At 43.8% G+C, this 22,099-nt stretch overlaps 1 protein-coding gene across 5 annotated transcripts in view; it reads right to left on the reverse strand.

Moving 5' to 3' along the window:
* ZNF827 (zinc finger protein 827) overlaps positions 1 to 22,099 on the reverse strand; it is a 175,813-nt gene that overhangs the window by 111,659 nt on the left and 42,055 nt on the right. For all 5 annotated transcript variants that reach the window (XM_036853681.1, XM_036853682.1, XM_036853683.1 and 2 more), the window contains exons 3-4: positions 15,782 to 15,954; positions 9,804 to 10,284 (exon numbers count right to left, since the gene is read on the reverse strand). In XM_036853681.1, coding sequence (XP_036709576.1) covers positions 9,804 to 10,284; positions 15,782 to 15,954 — 654 coding nt within the window. The remainder of the gene's footprint in view (positions 1 to 9,803; positions 10,285 to 15,781; positions 15,955 to 22,099) is intronic.

Here is a 22,099-nt window from a genome sequence, read left to right on the forward strand (position 1 = left end):
AAGGGATCCTGAGATTACAAGGTGAATTGCTAAAAATCTTATCTCATTTGCCATGATGTCCCTGTGTAAATGGTATTTCTTGAAGCTGCAATCAGCAAAATAAATTTAGAAATACACTAGATGCTTATACTGCTGTAAGACCTCATCTTAACATAACACTAATTTCACGTGTGTGGGATTATCACTTAGCAACTTTTTTCGAATTGCTGGACTTTGAAAATAAATAAATATAATACATGAGAACCTAAAAAATAAAGTTAAATTTAAAAATACATTAAACTACATATTCTTTGTGTTTTATATATTGAGTCTGCCCTTAAGATTTTGTTTGGAAAAAAATGGGTTTAATGTTTAAAAACAAACAAACAAAATGAAAACCATTACTGCTTTCCACTCCCTTACTTTACAATAAGAAAACAGAGTCTCAGAGAATGATATGACCTTTTTAAAACCACACAGCTCATTCATGAAAGAATCAGAATCAGAGCTCAACTCTCCAGATCACAAATCAGGGCTGTTATAACTACCCAAGTTCCCTTGTAAGTGTATGTAAGGATGTATGATCTGTCTGGGCACCTGGGATTTTTTGACAACTTGATACACTTTGGGTGAGAAGAAAATAAATTGCCTTCGGAAATCATAAGGAAAGCCGAGATTTCATTAAATAATAATTAATAACAGTGAAGCATATTATATTCAAATAGAATGTTTATTTAAAACATTAGCTAAATATTTTCAAATCTTGCTCTCTCATAAGGTAAACTACTTAATTGGCCTTAAGTCATTTTATATTTAGTGTTTAGCAGACTTTTAACCATCTTATATTTCTCATTATATTTCATTATCTCTTTCATCCCCACCTGAGCTAATCCTCGGTCACACTTCAGTGTCTATGTCTGCGGACCAGGGCCGCGCAGGTCCCCTGTGACAGCTACTGAGATTATAGACATAGCGACGAAGGGAAAACAAAAGAGCCTTTGGAGCAGGGTCAAGGGTAATAACAATAGGCAGCGCCACAGAACTTTAAAATAAATAAATAAGGCTTTTCTCCGTGAACGAAACTACTACAAGCCACACATAATGAGCGAGAGCAGCTATCTGCAGGAATCCACTTAACAGACAGGATATCTCCCTTGTCAAAAGCAGGAAGGACCAGTCCTGGAAAACCGATCAAGCCTCTAGCCGGGAGTAGATGGGAGAGAAAACCGCATTTTAAATTCACGCTATTAACACATCCAAAGAATGAACTGTAGGAACAGCCGTGGAGTGATTTGCATGTAAGAACAGCTTGAGGTGACTTGAGACTGGAAAAAAAGAAAACCTAAAGATTGGATCATATATATCCAACACTCTTCAGGGAAGTCGGTGACCATCTGCCCCAAATGACATCTGCTCTTGATTGTTACACTTGTCATTTTAAATTACTATACTGACATTCTGGTTCATACATTGGTATTTTAAGGTTTTTTTGTCTTTGTGGAACACCCAGTGAGTCTGAAGAACTCTGGGTGTTGGGAGACTGCAAAATGGTCATCAGGATCCCTTCTGCCTGAAAACCCACCCCTTTTGCCATGTGACTCCGCAGATCTTCCCATCAGGAGGTGGAGCAGATTATCCCGCCCTCTGAATCTGGGTTGGAGCGGCTGGCTTCAGTCACTGGAAGGTGGTGGGAGTGACGCTGGGCCAGCTTTGAGCCCAGCCTCCAGAGACCTGGAGCACTTCTGCTCTCTCCTTTGGAAGCCAGCCCAGCTGCCATGTGGGCGAGCCCAGGCTAACACACTGAAGGATGGGACACCCTGGGGGACAGAGAGAAGCCCTCCCAGCTGGGGCTCACCTAGACCAGCCATGCCCTGGCAACCTGGCAAAGTCCTGCAGATGGATGAGTCAGCCCAGACGAGACCAGAAAAAGCACACCGGTCAGCCATGCCCAACTGCCAATCCCCAAACTCGTAAGCTAAGTAAATGGCTATTGTGTTGAGCTGCTAAACTGTGGACCAGTTTGTTACTTAACTCCCTGTGTGACCGACTCCGGTTCCTAGATTTGGCCCCAGAAGCTGAGGTCCCGGCCAACACCAAGGTACTCACACCCTTTGAGGCTCCCTTTGAACAGCCTGCTTTCTTCCCATGGACCACCTCTTTCTTCCGTACTCTTTATGGCACTACGGAGCTGGTTGTGAATTTGTAAATCTTTTTTAAGTGAAGCAATACCACAACCTCTGAAAACCTGACTCCCAGAATATATATGACTAATGGAATACCTTTCTTATCATCTACCACGGAATACATTGTGGATGATACAAAGATAAAGACATTATAAAGGAAACATCATCCCCTGCCGCTGCCCCTCCCCACCCCTTAGCAATCTGAAATATAGTTGAAGAGGCAAGACTAAGACACAAGCAGTAATACAAGTATCAACTTGGATGTTAAGATTCTAAGTATCACTGGAGCGGGGAGTAGGGGTGGATATCACAGCAATAAAGCGCAATGTTGCTAGAAATTCTCTACAAAGATACAGAACCACTGGGGGTCAGAGGTGCATTAAACTAGTTATTTTGTGGGGTTTTTTGGGCCACACCGCACAGCATGAGGGATCTTAGTCCCCCGACCAGAGATCGAACCTGTGCCCTCTGCAGCGGAAGCGCAGGGTCCTAACCACTGGACCGCCAGGGAAGTCCCTAGTTATTTTGGTTTTAATAACATTATTAATTCTTTTTAGAACCCCCCTCCCCCATTCTACCTAACAGGAGGAAGATTTATGGAACTCCATGTTTCCAATGACCGGACTCCTGGAACGTGAGGGAAGGCAGGTAAATGGAAATGGGGGGCAGGGGGAGTGTCTACCAGCTGGTGAAGACTCAGCATTTTTCTTGAGAGGAGTAGGGATACCATTATTCAGGAGAAAGAAGCCAGGCAGGGGCACAACCTGATGCCAGAGGTATCAGAAGAGTCCATTAACGCCTTGGAGGCCTGGCGGCGGGGAGGGAGGGTCCTGGGGCGGAGGAAGCATCCGGGAGGGAGCTGGTGGTCCAGGAAAGGCCGCCCTCGAGGGATGGATTGTGGGTGTATTTTGAAGACACAAAAAAATTTAACCAGATTAGTGACTGAATTAGCATGCATTAAAAACGATGTCATGGTTTGAAGCCAAGGAAAATAAACAGTGAAGCAGACTGAGGTCAAAAGACAGTTCACTCGATTGAGGAAAAAAAAAAAAAAAATTAGGTAATAGCTCATTAAGTGGTCAGGAGCCAAGCTTCACAGTTAGGCAGTGCTGAATCTCTGCTCTATCCCTCGGTCGCCAAAACCTACTAAGCCTCAGCTTCCTCATCTATAAAATAGGTTTAACATTAACAGGGTGGTTGGGAAGGTTAACTGAGAAATTACATCAAGTTGTTGGCACCGCGCCTGGCTCACTGGAAACCCATCTGATTAGTAATAAGCCTCAGGATAACAATAGTAGAAGTTGTAACAATAGTAACAACAGTAGTGAGCGGAAGAAAATGTACTTCTGAGGCAAGGAAGAAAATGACCTGGATTCAGTTTTGCAGAAACATAGAGTTTGATCAATTTTCCCAAGAGTCTATCAAGATAAACAACTACTCTGAGGACAGTTCTGGAATGAGATGAACTCTATCCAGCACAGTGAGGAAAGAAACGTCTGGATTCCAGTGGCAACCCTTCTACCCTACTGACTTCCGGTCTTGGTTTCCTCAACTACATGCTTGTTACGAGCCATTGAAGACACACTGTAACTGGCTTTACTGTTACTACTCCATCTGCACTAAACAATGCCTGAAAAGCCTAAAAGTATTAGTACAACTTCCAGTGGCATTGAACATACGACATTCAGAGAATGGCTCCCTTGCTGGGGACTCTGACTCTACAAAGACAAGGGCAGAGAACAGAGCCAACTTCCAGTTTCACCACTTCCTTACTTTGTGATTTGGGGAAGGGGATGCTGGAGCCCAGCTGCCTGGATTAGAATCCCAGTCCCACCACTTATTAGCTGTGTAAACGTGGGCAAGTTTCTTAACCTCTCTGTTTCTCAGTTTTCATCTGTACAATGGGAATACCAACAGTATCTTCCTCTAGGGTTGTTATAAAGTTCAAACGGGTTAAACGTCAAGGAGCAGGCACTATGTAAGTGATTGCTAAGGAAAAATCATAAACAGTGAGTCAGTGTCACAAAGTCTCCATCCCTGGAGGCCTGAGCACGTGTGTAACTCCAGGTCCCACTTTCTTGTTACGCCACCTGTTCCCTTCTGTGACTCAGATCAGCCCTCATCTCGTGAAGCAGCAAGTCACTGAAAAACAAGAAAGCGTCACACTCTCCCTCTCACGTGAATCACCCACCAGGTTCGGTAAAATCCAGGATTTCAATAGGACATTCGGGCCGCCTGCACATATGAGGGCCCACAATGTGGCTTCTGACACCAGGAATTTTAGTCAAGTGATCAGTGAGTGCCCATCATGAGGAAAGCCAGGCAGGGTTAAGAAAAAGGGCCAAACTGAAGATGCAAAGGAAGACTGCCAACAATAAACCCACCGGGGAAAGGCACACTTAGGCGTGGGGAGAGCCCCAGCTAATGGCACTGAAGCCTGAGGGCGTGAATGGCAGAAGGCTGGCACTTCCTTGGTAGAAGGATGCTAAGATGTTTGACAGAAAGCCAATCAGAGCCACCAGGTAATAAGGATGCCTAGTTAACGGGCATCTCCCGGCCCCGTCCTTCTTCAGTAGCACAAACAAAGGTATCACAGGATAAGGAGCTGCCCTTTACAGACAAACTGTATTTTAACTACAGATGCATAACATTATGGGAAAGAGATGGAGGTGGCGGAACAAAGGCCCATGGGAAACTGCAAGATACAACACAAACGTTCACCAGCTGCCCTTCGTTTATTCAAGAAAACCTTTGCCATTTTACCACTGAGCTCCTAACACATTCGAAACAGTTCAGCGTGGACCCATTTGCAAGTCACTGTTTTCCGAAGTCCACCCCTCATGGCTAAGATGTTTCGGCCCGAATTTTATGAAATTAATAGAATGTGGGAGACAGGATAAATTTTTTTGGCCAGTTTCCAAACTAAAAATAGTGGAAATGACTTGTATCTTTTATTTTGAAAAAACCAAGTACAAAAAGATAAAAAGATATTCCCAGCCAACAACTGAGATGCCAAGTTTCTGTCAACTGCTTGGTTCTAATTTGGAGAGTTAGATTTAAATGTGATATCTTGAAAAGTGTAGTTTTCAGAAAGAGAAATGATGTAAGGCCACAGCAGGCAACTTTTAATCAGGCGTCTAATGATGATATTCCCAGCTCCTAGATATTCTAGATGAGTCTCGAGACTTTCTAATTCTAACTGGAGAATATCAAGATGCTTCTTTTAATTCTCCTGTCATGTGGCTCCACGAGGGAAAACGTGGGGCTCAATGACCATGACTCACCCAGGCCTCCAGTTCCTGTTAACCTTGACCTATAGTGAATGCCTCAGACCCATCCCAAACCACCAGGCCTTTTTCATGGTCTTGGATAGAAAGTGAGGGAAGAGAGCTGCACTGAAAAACTATAGGTGTACTGAAAAACAAACAAACAAAAAAACAGGTACCAAGTTTATCTTCCACATCAGTGGTCCTTAGTCCTGGCCGCATTTTAGAATCGTTTGAGGATTTTAAAGAAAACACCAATGTCTAGGGACTTCCCTGGTGGTCCAGTGGTTAAGACTTTCACTGCAGGGGGCGCAGGTTCAATCCCCGGTTGGGGAACTAAGATCCCGCATGCCACGCAGTGTGGCCAAAAAAAAAAAGAAAAAGAAAACACCAATGTCTAGGTCTAGGTCCTATCCAACTAAATCATAATTTCTGGCAGTGGGGCTGGACCCTGGCATTTAAAAAAAAAAAAACTCCCCAGGTAAGTCTAATGTCAGTCAAGGTGAGAGCTGCTACTGGATAAAGGAGAGAAGGCACAGAAACAGTAGGAATTTTATCTCCTCTCCCCTGCACAGCCCCAGTCATGCGGCTACTGAATCCCTTGCCCTGACGTGCGACAGTCTGCATCTGCCTTTTGGCTCCCAAGAAAGATCTATGCAAATATGCAGGGCTGCAGCCCTCAAAGGCCTGCCTCCTAGGCTGAAACTTGGAGCAGAGTTTGCAAAATTCTCTCTTCCATCAGCCCAGAAAGCCAGCAGCAGGGACTGTCCCATCCTCTTCCCTGAATCAGTTACGGTGCTGAGCCTGGAAAGCCTTGGTCCTAGGGAATAAGGTTAATCTTGAAGGACGAAGGAATGTTAAGTGTGGGCTCAGGCAGAAGAAGAGTAGACGGTTCGGGGAAGGGGTTTGATTTCACAATCACAGACACTAGGAAACCTCAAAACGGGGGTAGGGAGGGAAGGATTTAGAGTCCCTTTAAGAGAGGATTCCAGGGCTTCCCTGGTGGCGCAGTGGTTAAGAATCTGCCTGCCAATGCAGGGACATGGGTTCGAGCCATCTGCTGGGAAGATCCCACATGCCGTGGAGCAACTAAGCCCGTGCGCCACAGCTACTGAGCCTGAGCTCTAGACCCCGCGCGCCACAACTCCTGAAGCCCGCACGCCTAGAGCCCGTGCTCCACAGCAAGAGAAGCCACTGCAGTGAGAAGGCCGTGCACCGCAACGAAGAGTAGCCCCCCGCTCGCCGCAACTAGAGAAAGTCTGCGCACAGCAACGAAGACCCAACGCAGCCATAAATAAATAAAATAAATTAAAAAAAAAAAAGTAAGCATGCTTTACACATTTATAAGGTTAAAAAAAAAAAAAAAAAAAGAGGATTCCACCAGTGATTTTTAATCCAGTGGGAGCAAGAAAGACTCCCCTTAATCACCAAGCAAGAAAGAATCAAGTGTGTTCCATCTCTCCTTTGGAAACAAGAAGGTACGGACACGCTTGAATTTGCCACTGTGCTCCAGTTCTGCAGACTGTGATGTGGCTGGCACAGAGACTCCCAGCCCCGGTGTCCACAAACAGCTGCACCCTAGAGTCCCAGCAGGTGCACACACAGAGCCCAGCTCAAAAATTCATGGCAAGAACAATGGCGCCGTTATGATGCCTAGGGACAAGGCCTGATGCTAACCCGACATCTGATAAGGGAAAGAGCTAGAAACTCAGGCACAGCTCCCCGGGATCTGGCCTTTTGGTCCCGGGATCACAGTCACAGACACAGACAGTTAGAACACCACAATGATGGGAGCTATCAATTCCAGAGCCTGACCAAGCAGAGAGCGAGTGGAAGAAAAATAAATAAATAATCACTCCCCCCCACCTCCGGAAAATGTATTCCTTTCCTTTTCCCGTGGGCTGCGTTGCCACTGTCACCAAGTTTACATTTACATCCAAATATGCGCACACACAAAAAAATTACCAATGCATCTCACTCCCCGGTGACTTTGTAACAGGTTGCTAGGTAACAGTGCACACAAGTCAGGTTTCAGGACCTCTAGTAAGCCACCATAAAATAGCTGCACGGGCCTTTTGCATAAACAGCGTGCATTTGTTATCTGTTTTCTTATGCCAACTGATCAGTCAGTAAATACTGCGACTGCCAAACCCGTAAACAAGTCCCCATCAATAGCCAACTGAGAAAACAGATCGCAGTATAAGGCCTGGGTGCACAGTTTTTCACCCCAACCTACCGACTGGCGTCTCCTCTTGTGTTTTTCCTGTTTGCAAGCCTGGCTCCCAGAAGCCACAGGCCTTATCTTGTGCTCCCTGAGACTGGGTCTGGGGCTAATTACAGCCTGATGCTGGGCACTCACAGCTGAGCTCAGCAGGAATTGTGTACCATCAAACCTTCCTCCACCCCCCTCACCTTCCTCAGGATTAAAAACTTTCTGGAGTCCTGGAGTAAAGGGAGTACCCTCTTCCTAAGAGTTACTAACCTCATACTGAGTTTCCCCTGTCTGCTAAGTAAGGAAATGTCCCCGTTTCTAAGCTATGCTACGTGAATATGCCATTGCATTCCTTGGGAAAGTGCTAGAAGAGCCCAGAAAAGGAGCCCCTTTTGCTATGACATTGGTGGGGGAGACCATCAAAGAAGAACCAGCGATCTCCTAGAAATGAAAACTAAAAGATCAGTGGCAAAAGGAAAGCCAGAAGCCTGAATTTCCCCCACATTTTCAAAAATGTTTAAATACAAAAAGCAGAGTCTCAAAGAGCACACATCCCCCTAGGTTGGGGTGGAAGAGGAGAAGACAAGGGAAGAGCGTTCTTCACTGCCACGGTTGAATTCCTGACACCCGATCATTTCCGGTGTAGGACGAGCTCACTCATCTTGCAGGGTGGGATGCCTCCCTGTAACACTTCCATCTCAGTTCTTTCTGCGATGCCTCCTTTCCATCCCCTGCCTTTCCTCATTTCTTCCAACCAGTGCAGTGCACTCCTGAGGGGCAAAGACCTGGGGTGATGGGGACATTCCAGAAGACCTGACTGAAGTGTCACTGAGCAAAGGGACTTCAGAGTGAAGCAGAACCTCTAATTCACCTGGCGATGACATTTAGTGAAATGCGACTCACAGCCCATTTAAAGGAAGGTGGTGACCAATTATTCTCCATTTAAAAGGGTATTGTCAATCTCCAAAGAGCTGAAATGGCATTTGGAAATCATCGTGGGGACTGCCATCTTCACTGAAAGATAGAACCAATTCTCAGCCGACCTTTCCCCACCCTCCACATCTCTTTTAAAATTTAAAATCAGACATTAAAAAATATAATGAGTAGCAGCACAGACCCACAACATGTTTTCTCATTCCAAAACGTCAGGAAAAACAGCGCTCCCTCAGCATCTCTACATCCCCCATTCAACTCCACAACTTAAAGAAATTGAGGGAAAAAAAGAAAACAAACTAAAAGAAACATCATGCATAATTTGATGGTGAAAGTGATATCAATTAGTAATAAGTTTTTAAAACATACTCCATCTTCTTTCTAAAAGGCACTGGGGCAGTTGCAAAAGAATGTTTAAAAAAAACTTATTTAAATCACACTTTACATGAGGTACCTGGAGTCGTTATGTTCATAGAGACAGAAAATAGAATAATGGTTACCAGGGGCAGAGGGGAGGGTGGAATGGGGAATTCTTGGTTAATGGGTACAAGGTTTCAGTTTGGGAGGATGAAAAAGTTCCAGAGATGGATGGTGGTGATGATTACACAACAGTGTGAATGTACTTAATGCCAAAGAACTGTATACTTAAAAATGGTTAAAATGGTAAATTTCATGTTAGGTATATTTTACCACAATAAAAACACTTTCCCTTAGAAAAAACAAAATTTAAAGATAATTTTATCATTTGCTCAAATTTGAAAACTCTATAATTGCTAATAGTAGTCTCTGTATACATGTCCTTTAAACATCTTTTAAATCAAGGCAATAAAGAACTTGAATAACACAAAGCAAGATGACCCATACAAGCACTTTAAAGAACCCAACGGAGAGACAAGTTAAATAGGGCTCAAGGTCACACGAAGAACTGTCGCCAACCTGGCTCACGCTGTGACCTGTCCCCCACAGCAAGAACTCATAAAGGGGGAAAACCGGAAGGAAATCAACAACCCCTGTTGTGTTTAGACCCAAACCACAGCCACGCCTACTTCCAAAGGACTGCAAAAAACAAGTCTCAAGGAGAAAATGTATGAGAGTGCGGACAACTGGAATCTCAAGCGATCTTGAAATCACTTAGTCCTACCAGCTCATTCTGTAGATGAGAACACTGGTAGAGAGAGAGAGAAGAGAGAGAGAGAGAGAGAGAGAGAGAGGACAACCCTCTTCAAGTACCTGACAGCTTCATGAGAAAATCAGACGCCATCTTTACAGAGATGTCCTGGCTGAACAATGCGGACGCGCTGTTGGCTGCGTACTCGGAGGGCTCTCTCAGCTTCGTGTGGTTGGCCGGCCTGTCGGTAGCATTCAGAGTAAAGGAGGTTGGCAGGCCATTATCTTCCTTGGGCTCCTCCTTCACCAGCAAAGGCGAGACGCCAGCCCCACCCTGGCTAGTCCTCTCTGGAGTGCTGGACTTCATCATGGTCCCCACTAGCTCTGTCCCTCCTCCTTCCCTTTGCTGCCCCAGGCAGGTACTGTCACTGAGGTGGGGAGATCCCTTGACATCGGGGTCTGGGATCTCCTCCTTCACCTTGGCTTCTGTCCTCAGGAAGTGCTGGTGGCAGCGCATGTGGAGTTTCAGGCTGAAGTGACGGGAGGAAGTGAAAGGGCAGAGCTGGCACTGAAAGGTCTCTCCCCGGTCCTGGTGCTGATGAACCTGGCGGAGAAGCAAGAAGAGTGAGCTAGCCACTGTGTGCTGATGGAAGACGCCCTGTTGTACATCCACGCTACTCAGCCACAATTGCCTCACGGTACAGAGGGCTGGCCCGGGGAATCTCAGCACTACAGGAGCACTTCATTACGTGCTTCAGGTCGTGAGGGCCATCCCTAAACATAAAGCAGGTCCACGCAGGTTAAGAATCCATTAGTAAAGCCGTACTCACAACGGAGGATGCTGTCTGCCAATGGAGGCCGTCTGGGGTAGAATCCTCCTAATATTCTAGTCATCCCATCTCGGCTGATGTCTTCAGAGAAAACATTATAAACCCAGCACAATTTGAACTTACATAATTACTAGTTGGGGGTCAATAGAGGTAACCTGTCAAGTAATATAAATACACTGCAGGGACCCAATTATTACCACCCAGAGAATTAGTTATGTTTTGCAAACATAATTTCCATTTTCAAAAATGCTTCTCTAGGTAATTAAGAATGTGGCAAATAATGCCTCCAGGGTATTCCCGTTTCATAGACAGAGAAACTGAGACCCCGAAGCACGTGGCTAGAGCAACATGACATATAAAGGAAGCAGAGGGGGACAAAAACCAGGGGCTGATGCCCACCAAGCTGTCTCAGCAAGATGAAACCAGTGTTTGCAAACGTGGTTCTGTCTGCAGTGAAAGAATGCAGACTTTTAAACACAGTTCCAGCCTTGCCTGCACAGTACCTGTAAAAATGGCTGGAAACTTTTTTTTACTTCCTGTCACAATCAAATTCAGTGCTTGAAAAAGTGAGGAAATCATTGCATTGGCCCGAGCCAGGCTTGGAGCTGGCAGGTGCTCGTAAGCTTGTAACTTCCCCATTCATCTCTGCCAATGTACTTCAGTGCTGACCTGCTCCACCCTGCTATTTCAGGACTGGCCCTTCCTTGAGTAGAAACTGCCAATGGTGGAGATTTGGGCCAAAAGATTTGGGGAGTTGTGTGATTTTGGACAAACGAGTGATTGGAATTCAAAACCCAAGTCAAACCGACCTCTCATCTTTGAGTGGTGATCCAGGCAGGATTTGAACCCAGGTCTAAGGAAGGTTAAAGGTTAAAGATTCCTTAATCCACTGGGCCACCTGGCCCCTCTGCGTGGGCTTCCTTTCCAAGAGTGCAAGTTTTACTACAGCCGTTTATGCATTCTGAGTGCAATCCAAAAGCATTATTCACCAGCCAAAACATACTTTTAAATAATGTGGATTGACCAACAAAAGCAAAGAAATTAAAAGTTAATGGTGAGATCCTGTCGCTACAGCACCCCACTGTGGCTTTTTGAAAAAAACAACAGAAGAGACTCTGGGTCCCCCAAAGCCTGAATTTCTCCACAGAAATAACCGTATACACTTACATTCAGTTACAGCAAAGCCTTGCTCATTAAAAGGCTTCCCCTCTGCCACCTCGGGAGGGGCTGGAATTGGGGGGACACACACTCTTTGTCACCAGCTGTTAACTGTCTCTGTTCTTTCACAACAAAGGGACCTCACTCTGGAGCAGAGCGATTCATTTACTTTCTCACTCACAGAATCGGGAAGATTCCCCACCCTCTCCTCCAACCAGTACACACAGGAGCAAGCACCTTGGGGGCCTCAGGTCACAGCCCCAGGGGACCCTGACAGGTGCCAGCCACAGCTCGCCCCGGAACCAGGTGGCAAAGGTCATGAGGCTGAAAGCTTCCGTCGTCCCTGGGAGCAGTGCGGTGGGGCAGATTCCATTTCAGGAGTGTCCTGACATCTATTGCCCCGGGAGAGGACAGGAGCTAATCCAAGAACAGAAGCTCCGGAAGCAGCTTCTGGAAAAAGGAAAAGGACAGAGCCCAGGTTCTAAAATCAAACAGGGAGCCCTGGATTCAAAAGCGTCTGTGCCCAAGTCCTGTATGCGGCTCTCCTCTTCCACCCGGTCCTGGCCTGGCTATATTTAGTGGCAGAAAAATGAGTGACCGTTGAAAAGAAAAACAGTGGATGAAGTGTTGACGGTCACACTTAGAATTTTATTAGAGCTAGACCTTCCCGGAGGGGAGAGAGCTCGCATTTGACCTTGGAGGGAAGGCTCTCCCCTGCTCTCCCGACAGAAAAGATCTTTCCGGGATCATCTGTACTCTCTTTAGCCCGACATCGGCTTAAAAACCCTTCTTGGTCAGCTACCGTCAAGAAACACTTGACTAAAGCGTGTCATTCTTTCCAGGTCACATAGACACCTGCTTTCTGCTGGTCATCCTTCACAGAGAGAGCATGTCACCACCCCAAGAGGTGGGAAGTATAAGGGTTGTTGCATCACTGGGTCCACCTCCTGGAAGCAGCTGGACAAACACGAGGACACTTCGGGAAGCATCTCCTCCACCTCACTGAGGGGACCAGGCAGGCCGCGGGGTGGGGGGGCTTCCCTAGGAGTCAGCTCCTTAGCTGGCAGGCCTGAGACTAGGGAAAGTCGGCGCCCTGACCGTTGCCTACTTTTTGCCGTTTCTTCACCCACGTTCCCCGATCTCAGCCCTCCTCACCTTCTCTGTTCAATTTTAGCTTATGAATTCCGCATTTAATTCCTGTATGCTCGCTCATCCAGGAAAGTTGTAAAAGACTTAATGGAAATCTAAGATAACCCCGAGGAAGCTGGAGGTATTTACAAGCTCCTTCCGCAGCAAGCCATAAAAACATTTGCATGATATATGAAGGAGGAAAGGCAGGCTCTCAGAAAATTGTACAGTGCCTGAACCCAGTAAGTACTGTAGTCGTTGAACAAATAAAGTAGAATCCCATTTTTCCTTAAGTAGCTTTATGTAATCAATATAGAAGGATACAGATTAGGATGATAATGGTTATTTCTGCGTGATGGGATTAAGGGCCAGTTTCAGATTCTTTTTATCAGTTTTTCTAAATTCTCAACACTAAAGCTATGTCATGAAGAGAGAAAAGCAATAAAATTTAGAGTAATTCTTTCATGCCATGTCATCGATTTATTTCTAAATGTAAATATATATTCAGATGGCTTTTGGATAATAATTACTACAGTAGCTGCATTTATTGAGTGTTTCTCCATGCTGGGCATCATATTAAGTGCTTTATATCTGTTATCTCATTTAACCCTCATAACAAGTCCGTGAGATAGATCGTATGATTATTATCTCCACGAGCGGAAACGGAGCCTTGGAGAGGTTAAATGATTCACCCAAAGCTCCACAGCTACTGAAAGTCACGGAATCGAGAGTCTAACTGAGGTTTTTTGTTTTTTTTTTTACCACGCAGTTTGAGATCTTAATCTATGGGCTATACTGCCCTTACTTCTGAGGTAGGGCTTGTTTTAGAAAATCTATCCATCTTGTAGCCTCTGGCGCACAGAGCAAAGAATATTCATTCCTAAGGCCACAGCCATTACATTTCTCTGTAGACTATGTTTTCAAAATCTACCAAAATGAAAGTATGCCTCATCAAAATTAAATCATGAATTCTTTGATCAAAGCAAAAAACACGGGCCCATAAGTGAGGTGGAGAACAGAAAAGAAAGCGGACACCATCTGTTGAAATCAAACTTGCATAAGCCCCTCTCACACTCCCCTCCTCAAAAGCTCAACAGGTTGGGACACCATGAGTTTGAATAAAGTAGTCATTTCGCACCACTGCTTTATTGTACTGGTTATTGATTTGTTCTGAAAGCATTCTAAGACCCCACGACCCACAGATCCCTGGCTGCTCTCATCTGCAACGCTGTCATGGCCCACGGTCTGTATCATCAAGGCACCCAACTCATCTCCCTGTAGTTTCAGGGTCAGCAGTTCCTGCTATTGAAAACCCAGCTTTTTTTTTCCCCCATGGGTTTATAAATAGGTTGTTTTAAGTGACCCTGAGCTGAAAACAGGCTTACAAGGTGTCAGGCCAGATGCAAGTTTTCTGCTCACTGAAGCTTTAAATTTGCCAGACCTGATTTCTAAACACAGAGTAGGAGACGGTAACAAAAACAAATTTTAGTTTTAAAGGCATTTCTTTGGAAGGCTCATCCTGCTAATGAAATCCACTTTGCAGGTGTAAAATACAAGATTTTACGCTGGGAAAGAGTTGACAGAGGATGAGGAGGATGCAAGTAAAACACTGAGCCGGCTCAGTAAAATTCAACCAACCAGAACCCCTGGTTAAATGGATTCTGAAAATGAAGGGCCTGCTACTCCCTGGAGACAAAGGCAAATGGTAGAAAACAAATTATATCATGGCTTTAATTTTTTGTTTTTAATTTTCCAAGCAATTTCCTAAAGTCAGTAGAGGTTCTGTCTGATCATACCTTTTTAGATCAACAATTCTAAACAGTGATTACTGATCTATTCAGAAGGATAAGACTGCAATATTTTGAAAAAAGCAAACACCTCAATTATGTACACATGCTCTACTTCTTATGGCAGGAAAGTAAACACTTTATAAATAATGTCAACAGTGAGACAATATTGCAAACATCAGTGAAAATGATGGTTATTATTATTAAGGTGTTCAACAATAGCTATTGAAATTAAATAACTACCATTGAACATTTCTGTGTCAGATACTTTGCTAATACCTTCTTAAATATTAATGATATCCCTTCCAGACGAACATAATCATTCCCATTTAACAGATGAGAAAATTAAGTCTAAAGACTCATTTGCTCACCACTTCGCTAGTAAGTTACACAATAAGATTTAAAGGCAAACCTGTCAAATTCAGAAGCCATGCTTTTTTGATCTCTTGGGTTTCCTCTTTGCATTCCTTAGCATTAATAGGGTCTGCTAAAAAGTTTCCCCCCAGCTCACATAAGAGTGACACATAGTCTAGTCAATTCCCTATATGCTCATTACAGGCGCAAGCCCCCCAGTCGCTCCTAATAGGACACTGAAAACAATGTCTTTAGATGTTTGCTAAGTGTGATCCCAGGAATTATGACGGCTCAAACACTGTCGGCCTCAAGGGGACTCAGTCTTGTCAGGAGTGGCCCCCAAGCCTCCCACAGGGTGAAAGTTAAAGCCCAGGTGTCTTTCAATGTCCTCACGCTCCCTGTAAGATGTCTCTGGGTGTGCCTCTGGGTGTGTAAGCTGGACGGCAAAGCAACAGCAGAAGAGGGCATTCCCTCCAGGAAGGGGGGCAGGTCCAGCAGTCCTTCCTGAACACGTCTTTCCCTGCTTCTTGCTCTCCCCTAACTTTTCCTCTTAGTGCCCCAAAATGCATCACCGTGCAAGGCCAGGTTAGGCTGTTGCTTCCCAATAGGAAAGGATGGTTCTACACTACGTATATTATTTGGATACTGAAGCTGCTCTCTGCTTGAAGTTCTGGGTTGTCGAATGGACTTGAAGACGCTTATAATGAAATCCTTTACGAGATCCTTTTCAATGTGCTTCATTGGCATTGCAATCTGCCTTTCAGCACTGAGCTCTGGGCATGGATCTGTGCAAGGGCCCTGGCTGTGCTTGCCTCGCTGTGAGGCCCATCCGCAGGTGGCTTACCTTCATGTGGGATTTGAGATTGTCCTTGCGAGCACACCGGAATGGACAGAGCGGACACTGATGACTTTTTAAACCTGTGTGAATCACCATGTGCCGCTTCCAGTAACTCTTCCTTTTTATAACCAAACCACATATGGGGCACTGGAAAGGCTTTCCGCTTTCCTCTTCTGAGGCTTGGAAGAAGGAGAAAGACAGGAAAATTAAGGAAAACAAAAAGGCACATTGCGTCCAGCGCTAATTCACATGCATTGCTCTATAAAGAACACTAACAAGGAACTGGGGGGCTTCAGGGGGTTTTTTGTTTGGTTTTGGGTTTTTTTTGGTTTTGGTTTTTTGGGTTTTGAGGTTTTGTGGGGTTTTTTTGGGTTTTTTTGTTTGTTTGTTTTTGCTTCGTTTTGTTTTGTTTTTTGCCATTCCAAGACTTTATATCCATGAGGAAGCTTTATTACTGCTTTTCTTCAGGTAGAAACCCACGTTCATCTCATTACTTCCATCTGGCCTCCATTTTTCAGAATCTGATCATCCTGCCTTGGGAAAGCCCTGCTTCCAGAGGCCATCCCACACTTCGGAGGGCATCTGTCCCAGCTCAGCCCAGAGAAGCCTGACTTCAGAGCCTTTGTTTCCTGAAGGAAACTGCCAGACTCGAGTTCACATCTGAATTCCTGAACTTGGAAAAGGGTAAGAAATAAAGACAAGTCAAATGGGACCGAGAAAAACACCACAGTGAAAACCAAACAGCCATCATAAACCTCACAAGCCCAACTCCAGTGGAGACAAATTTCAGGCTCCTACTGCTGACTTGTTCAGTTTCGGCTTCAGCAGATGCTGCTGCCAGTTTGGCCATCAGGGGGTCATAAGGTCAGGGGTTGCCACCCTCTTGCTTCTGTCCCTCTGGTGGCCACTGAGATGCACTGCCCTCCTCTGCACGGCGACTGGGCCCCACTACTCACTCTGGGAAGAGCTACAGCCGGGTAGCTGCAAATGCTTCCATTTTTCAGGAAAGCCAACAAACCAACTACTTCCTCCAAGGAAAGCTGAGATCACTCTCTCCTCCACCAGCCCCAAAGGGGAGGGTGTCTATTGTGACACTCTGTTGCTACACATCTGGTCTATCAACTTATACTGCTCAGGGCCACACTAGCCTCTGCGATTTAGGGATAGAGGAACTAAAAACGAGTAGAGTTAAGGACTCGGACTGTCTGTTCTTAATCATGAGGGATCAGGAACATTTCCAAACTGATTCAATAAGTTGTAATACGCTCATGAAATAAAATATGAGAAACCATTTTTAAAAATGAACTAGACCTACAGATGCTAATATAGAAACATGTCCAAGATATCAGAGTTGGTGGATAAAGCAAGAATTGAAACTATGTGTCTAGGGAGATTCTATTTTTATTTTCTAAAAAATAGGAATCAATTGCTTCTCAGACCATTAGGTGAAAGGTTGGTAGGGGACTTTCTAAAGGATGAATCAAGCTGACAACACCTAAAACCATTAATCTCAACATCACTAAAAATGGGACAGACATTGTGTGCCCTCTGATAATCCATCTATGAAATATTCTTACAAAATATTTAATCAAGCTTCTAGATAACTAGTAAATTTACTGGAAATACAGGTTGTTTTTTAGAAATGTTAAACACACCAAGAGGGATGGAATCAGCCAAATTCAGAATGTGGAACATTCTGTAGGACAGATGACCCAGTTTCTTCAACAAGTAACTGGCATTTTAAGAAGGGAAGAGGTTATAGATGAAAAGACACTTAAGAGACATATAAAGCAAACGCAAGGTGTGAAGCTTATTCTGCTCCTGATTTGAACAAAGCAATTATAAAAAGACACTTTTGAGATAATTAAGAAAATACTGATTATAGCCTAGGTGTTCCATAATACCATGTAGCAATCGTTGATCCTGTTAAATGTTGTAATAGTTATCGAGGCTATTTGTTTTTAAAGTCCTTATATATATGTAAATATTTACAAGCAAATGAATATGAGGTCTGGGATTTGCTTTTAAATACTTGAGCAAAAAAAGTAAAAAAAAGAGGGGAATAGGAAGAATGGGATGAATAAATGAAACAAAAAAATGATATCTTATTTTAAAAAAATGATATTTTATTTGTATGAGAATTGTCTAGAAGCGTACCCAGGAAAACATGAAGCAGTTCATTTTAAAGGACTGTGGATTAAAGGGAAGGGGTCATGGCGGGAAACTTTTGTTTTCATTGTATATTCCTCTGTACCATTGGAATTTTTTAATATACGCATTACTTTCATAATTTTAAAAGGAAATATTCCCAAGGGTATACTTTAAAATAATCATATTATGTATTCATGGAGTCAACTGAATCTCCACATGCAAAGAGCCACTTAAAATGGATGGAATCAGAAGAGTTCTGGAATAAAGTCGGGGCACGCCAAAGATGCCATTTTTACAGGTGTAAGCAATATCGGTTAGCTCAACCAAGCACCTGGAAAAAGAATCCTCTATCTGAACATATACCCTTCAAGTCTGGAAATTCTCCTTGTGATGTGTTCCATCACAAGTATTTCCTTTTTTTGATTGGGGGATGGGGTGGGGACTGAGGATTTCCTTTTACTCTAGGAAAAGCACACTTTGCAGAGGCCTATAAACACGCTTTTTATAAACCCACGCGAGCTTTCCTGCTGCGTCTCGTTGTTGATTGCCTCTGCTGACCTCTCCTGACCTATCCCTTATTCGGCCTCTCACTTTCAATCCTGCATTGTCACTCCCTCCACTCTGATATCCTGATCACAAAGATGACATGTTGAACAACAGATTTGAGAGAAAAGACCGAATCAGGCCCCTAGGTGAGATTAGTGTCATAAGCCAGAGGAGGGGAAAATGATGATGTCTACTTGGGGTTGTAAGAACATCAAAGTAGTAAGAAAGAGATACACAAAGAGGCTTCCACTAATTCCCATCTTCAGGAAGTACTTCCTACCGTCTAAACCCTAAACGGCCTAATTTTACACGATTGTCTGGGAGAGGAGAGAAAAACTGAGATGTCCTCCACTGACCTGAGATTTCCTGGCACATCATAGGAAGGCCATCGAAGGGCATTTACTGACAAGAGGAACACTGCTGGTTTCCCCCAGAGAACTTGCTTTGCCTAATGTGATCAACAGGCTTCCTATTTTTTACTGACGCCCTCTCAGCCCCTACCCTAATCACCTATTCGACATGGCAAATGGATCACAGACTATGCTACATTGAACCCTGCATATTCATATTTCATATAAATGTATCTTATTTGGGAGCTATGCTTCCTGAGCTTTAATTAATATCAGAATATACATGCATGGTGCACAAATTAGAGTGTCCTTGGATTGACCGGGAAAAAAGAATTCAAATACTCATACTGAAGAGAAACTAACAGCAAGATATGTGGTCAAATAGTTATACTACTGTAACTATTTGACATTTTTAACTGATCGCTGCCTGAAAGGAAGACAGAAGCCAGTGATAAAAGTAACCAGAACACAAAGATCGAGTTTAAAAATTGGCCAGTAATTTCCCCTGGTAATATCTGCATTTTTATTTATTAAAAAAATTCATATTTTAGTAGGATGCCCTCCACACGTATACGATGTTGTTAACTACTTTAGAGAAAGGAGGAAGTAAGGATGGACTCTATTTTGTATGCCAAAATATTTTCAAGGAACTGACAGCTGTAAATTTCACTCAAATTTCTAGCCTAAGGAAATACAACCACTTCCTCAGAATGAACCACACATTCTCGAGGCAACAGGATTGAAGTGTTCATAATTTTACCTAGTTTACAACTGTCCGATGAACAACTTCCCCCAGATATACCACTAGTTAGTACCACTGGAAACAAAACTAAATTCCACCAAATGCTGCTAGACCTGGTGGGATGGATAGCTGCTAATTTGCTCCCTTGGAGAAAACATTTTCTCTTTATAAGCAATAATATTATTGGAATAAAAAGCAATACTAAATGTGTGTAAAAGGCCTGTCATGCAGTAAATGGAGGCTATCTGTAGTAGCTATGGTAAGAATAGTAGTGACAATAAACTTTTCCCTCCAAAGCAGAACACTTACCACCAGAGCAGATGTAAATTTTTTTTTAATTAATTAATTAATTTATTTATTTTTGGCTGCGCTGGGTCTTTGTTGCTGTGTGCGGGCTTTCTCTAGTTACGGCAAGTGGGGTCTACTCTTTGTTTCAGTGAGCGGGCTTCTCAATGCGGTGGCTTCTCTTGCTGCAGAGCACGGGCTCTAGGGCTCACGGGCTTCAGTAGTTGCGGCGCAAGGGCTCAGTAGTTGTGGCTTGCGGGCTCTAGAGCACAGGCTCAGTAGTTGTGGCGCATGGGCTTAGTTACTCCACGGCATGTGGGATCTTCCCGGACCAGGGCTTGAACCCGTGTCCCCTGCATTGTCAGGTGGATTCTTAACCACTGCGCCACCAGGGAAGCCCCCAGGCAGATGTAAATTTAAACAACTGACATCACATAAGAAATATGTAGCTCAGGGCTTGGCCCAACATGGCAGATTGTTCCCGGAACCAAGAGGAAACAAAATTCAGCAACAATCCACTGTGCTGTTCAGGTAGGTCCAGCTCAGCTTGTGCAGAACTCTGATGGCCAAATTCAGCTCAGCAGGGGAAACAGAAAGATGGAAAAGATGGAAGGAGAAAAGAAGAAGAGAGTGGAGGCAGGAACTGGCTAGGGCAGAGCTGGAAGTCCTTACCTAGTGTCTCTAGCATCGAAAACAACACCGGGGACCAAGTACAATTCAGTCATTGTGTGTTGGACCATAATGAACTTAAGTGGAAAGGGCTGGGTCAAGAGAGTATCAAAAAATGAAACATGGGCTGGAAATGGAAGAAAAAGGTCCAGGAAGCTGCCAGTAAGTCCCAGCGGAAGTATGTTAACCCAAGAGCGCATGCTTTTCACAGAGTATGCCAATACACATGTTGAAAGAATGAGTATATAAACCATGATGATCACATACTTATAGAGATGTTCACATACTCATAGATCACTTATTTTCAAAATGAATTTTGGAGCAACTAATGTTAAAAATGCATGCAGTGTGACTACCTCATTAATCAAGTACAATGATATATGTCATCTATTTACAATGGACAGGATCTGTCCAAGGCAGAGAGACAATCTTGCAGAAGGTTTGATAGGGAATTTTAAGAAGCAACATATTTAACTCAAAAACAGAAAAATTTTTATTTTGAGTTGATAGACAAATAAAGAAAGTAAAAGCAAGGAATTTTAAAGCGGAGAACAATCTTGGAGGATAAATTCCGACCAGCTCAGCGTACAGTTGAGGAAACTGAATTGAGATTTATGCTTATTATGGTCCCTCTGCTTGTTAGTGGAAGGGTGGGGATGACAGCCAATCTCTTCATGTCCGGTTGGTGCTCTGCCCTATTGTCTATACATAAAAACTTCATTGGGTTAAAAAAAAAAAAAATCATGGAGGGTTTTAACTAAATCGCTGTAACTCAAGGTAGGTAATTTTTTCAACAAATGTAATTGTTTTGTAGGCTTTGAAATCAAACTTTGCCTTGTTATATCCTAAGCGGCAAGATAATTTGCAAGTGGGTCGTTTCTGCAAACAGACCTTTCCATACACATCGAAGGAGTTTAAGACGCCAGGTGGCCCTGGGTATGTTTAATCCCTGTACCATCCGTCCCCCCTCTAGGCCCACTAACCTACTAGTGCGTATCTCTGTAGGATGAGCCATCATCCTCCTTCCTAACCATATACATGGATTTAACATCTTTCCATGGAATTTCTTGGGCATGTCTCTCAACTCCTATTTCAGGGAAACAAAACCTATGTTGGCAATGGATGTCACAGGGTCTTTCTGCTGTTACTGACATCAAGATAATCGATGCATATTTTAACAACTGGTAAGCATTCAGTAAAACTAAGAGAGAAGTCTGATATCTAGAAGCAGTCTAAGTTTAAATCACTGGGGAAATATAATTGAGATCGGTGACAGATAGTTCTGAATCTTGATTAAAAAGTGAATTTTCTAAGGAAGTCCCTCTATGCGATCATCCCCAGATTACGGCTCTAATAACGATGGACCTAAGGGGAGTATCAGAAGAGGTGACCTGACTTTCTGGACTTTCTCTGCTTTTGCAATAATGTTAATAATAACATCTCATAAACAGGAATAAAAACAGCAGCCAGAAAACTGTATCTATTGACCCAGGAAATATTCTTAGCTCTCAGCTATATGAGACCAGCTTGCTTCTAAGCATATTTAAATTTTACTCAGGAAAATAAGATGCTTTGGAGACA

Source organism: Balaenoptera musculus, chromosome 5 (assembly GCF_009873245.2).
Source record: "Balaenoptera musculus isolate JJ_BM4_2016_0621 chromosome 5, mBalMus1.pri.v3, whole genome shotgun sequence".
In the NCBI taxonomy this organism is placed as follows: Eukaryota; Metazoa; Chordata; class Mammalia; order Artiodactyla; family Balaenopteridae; genus Balaenoptera; species Balaenoptera musculus.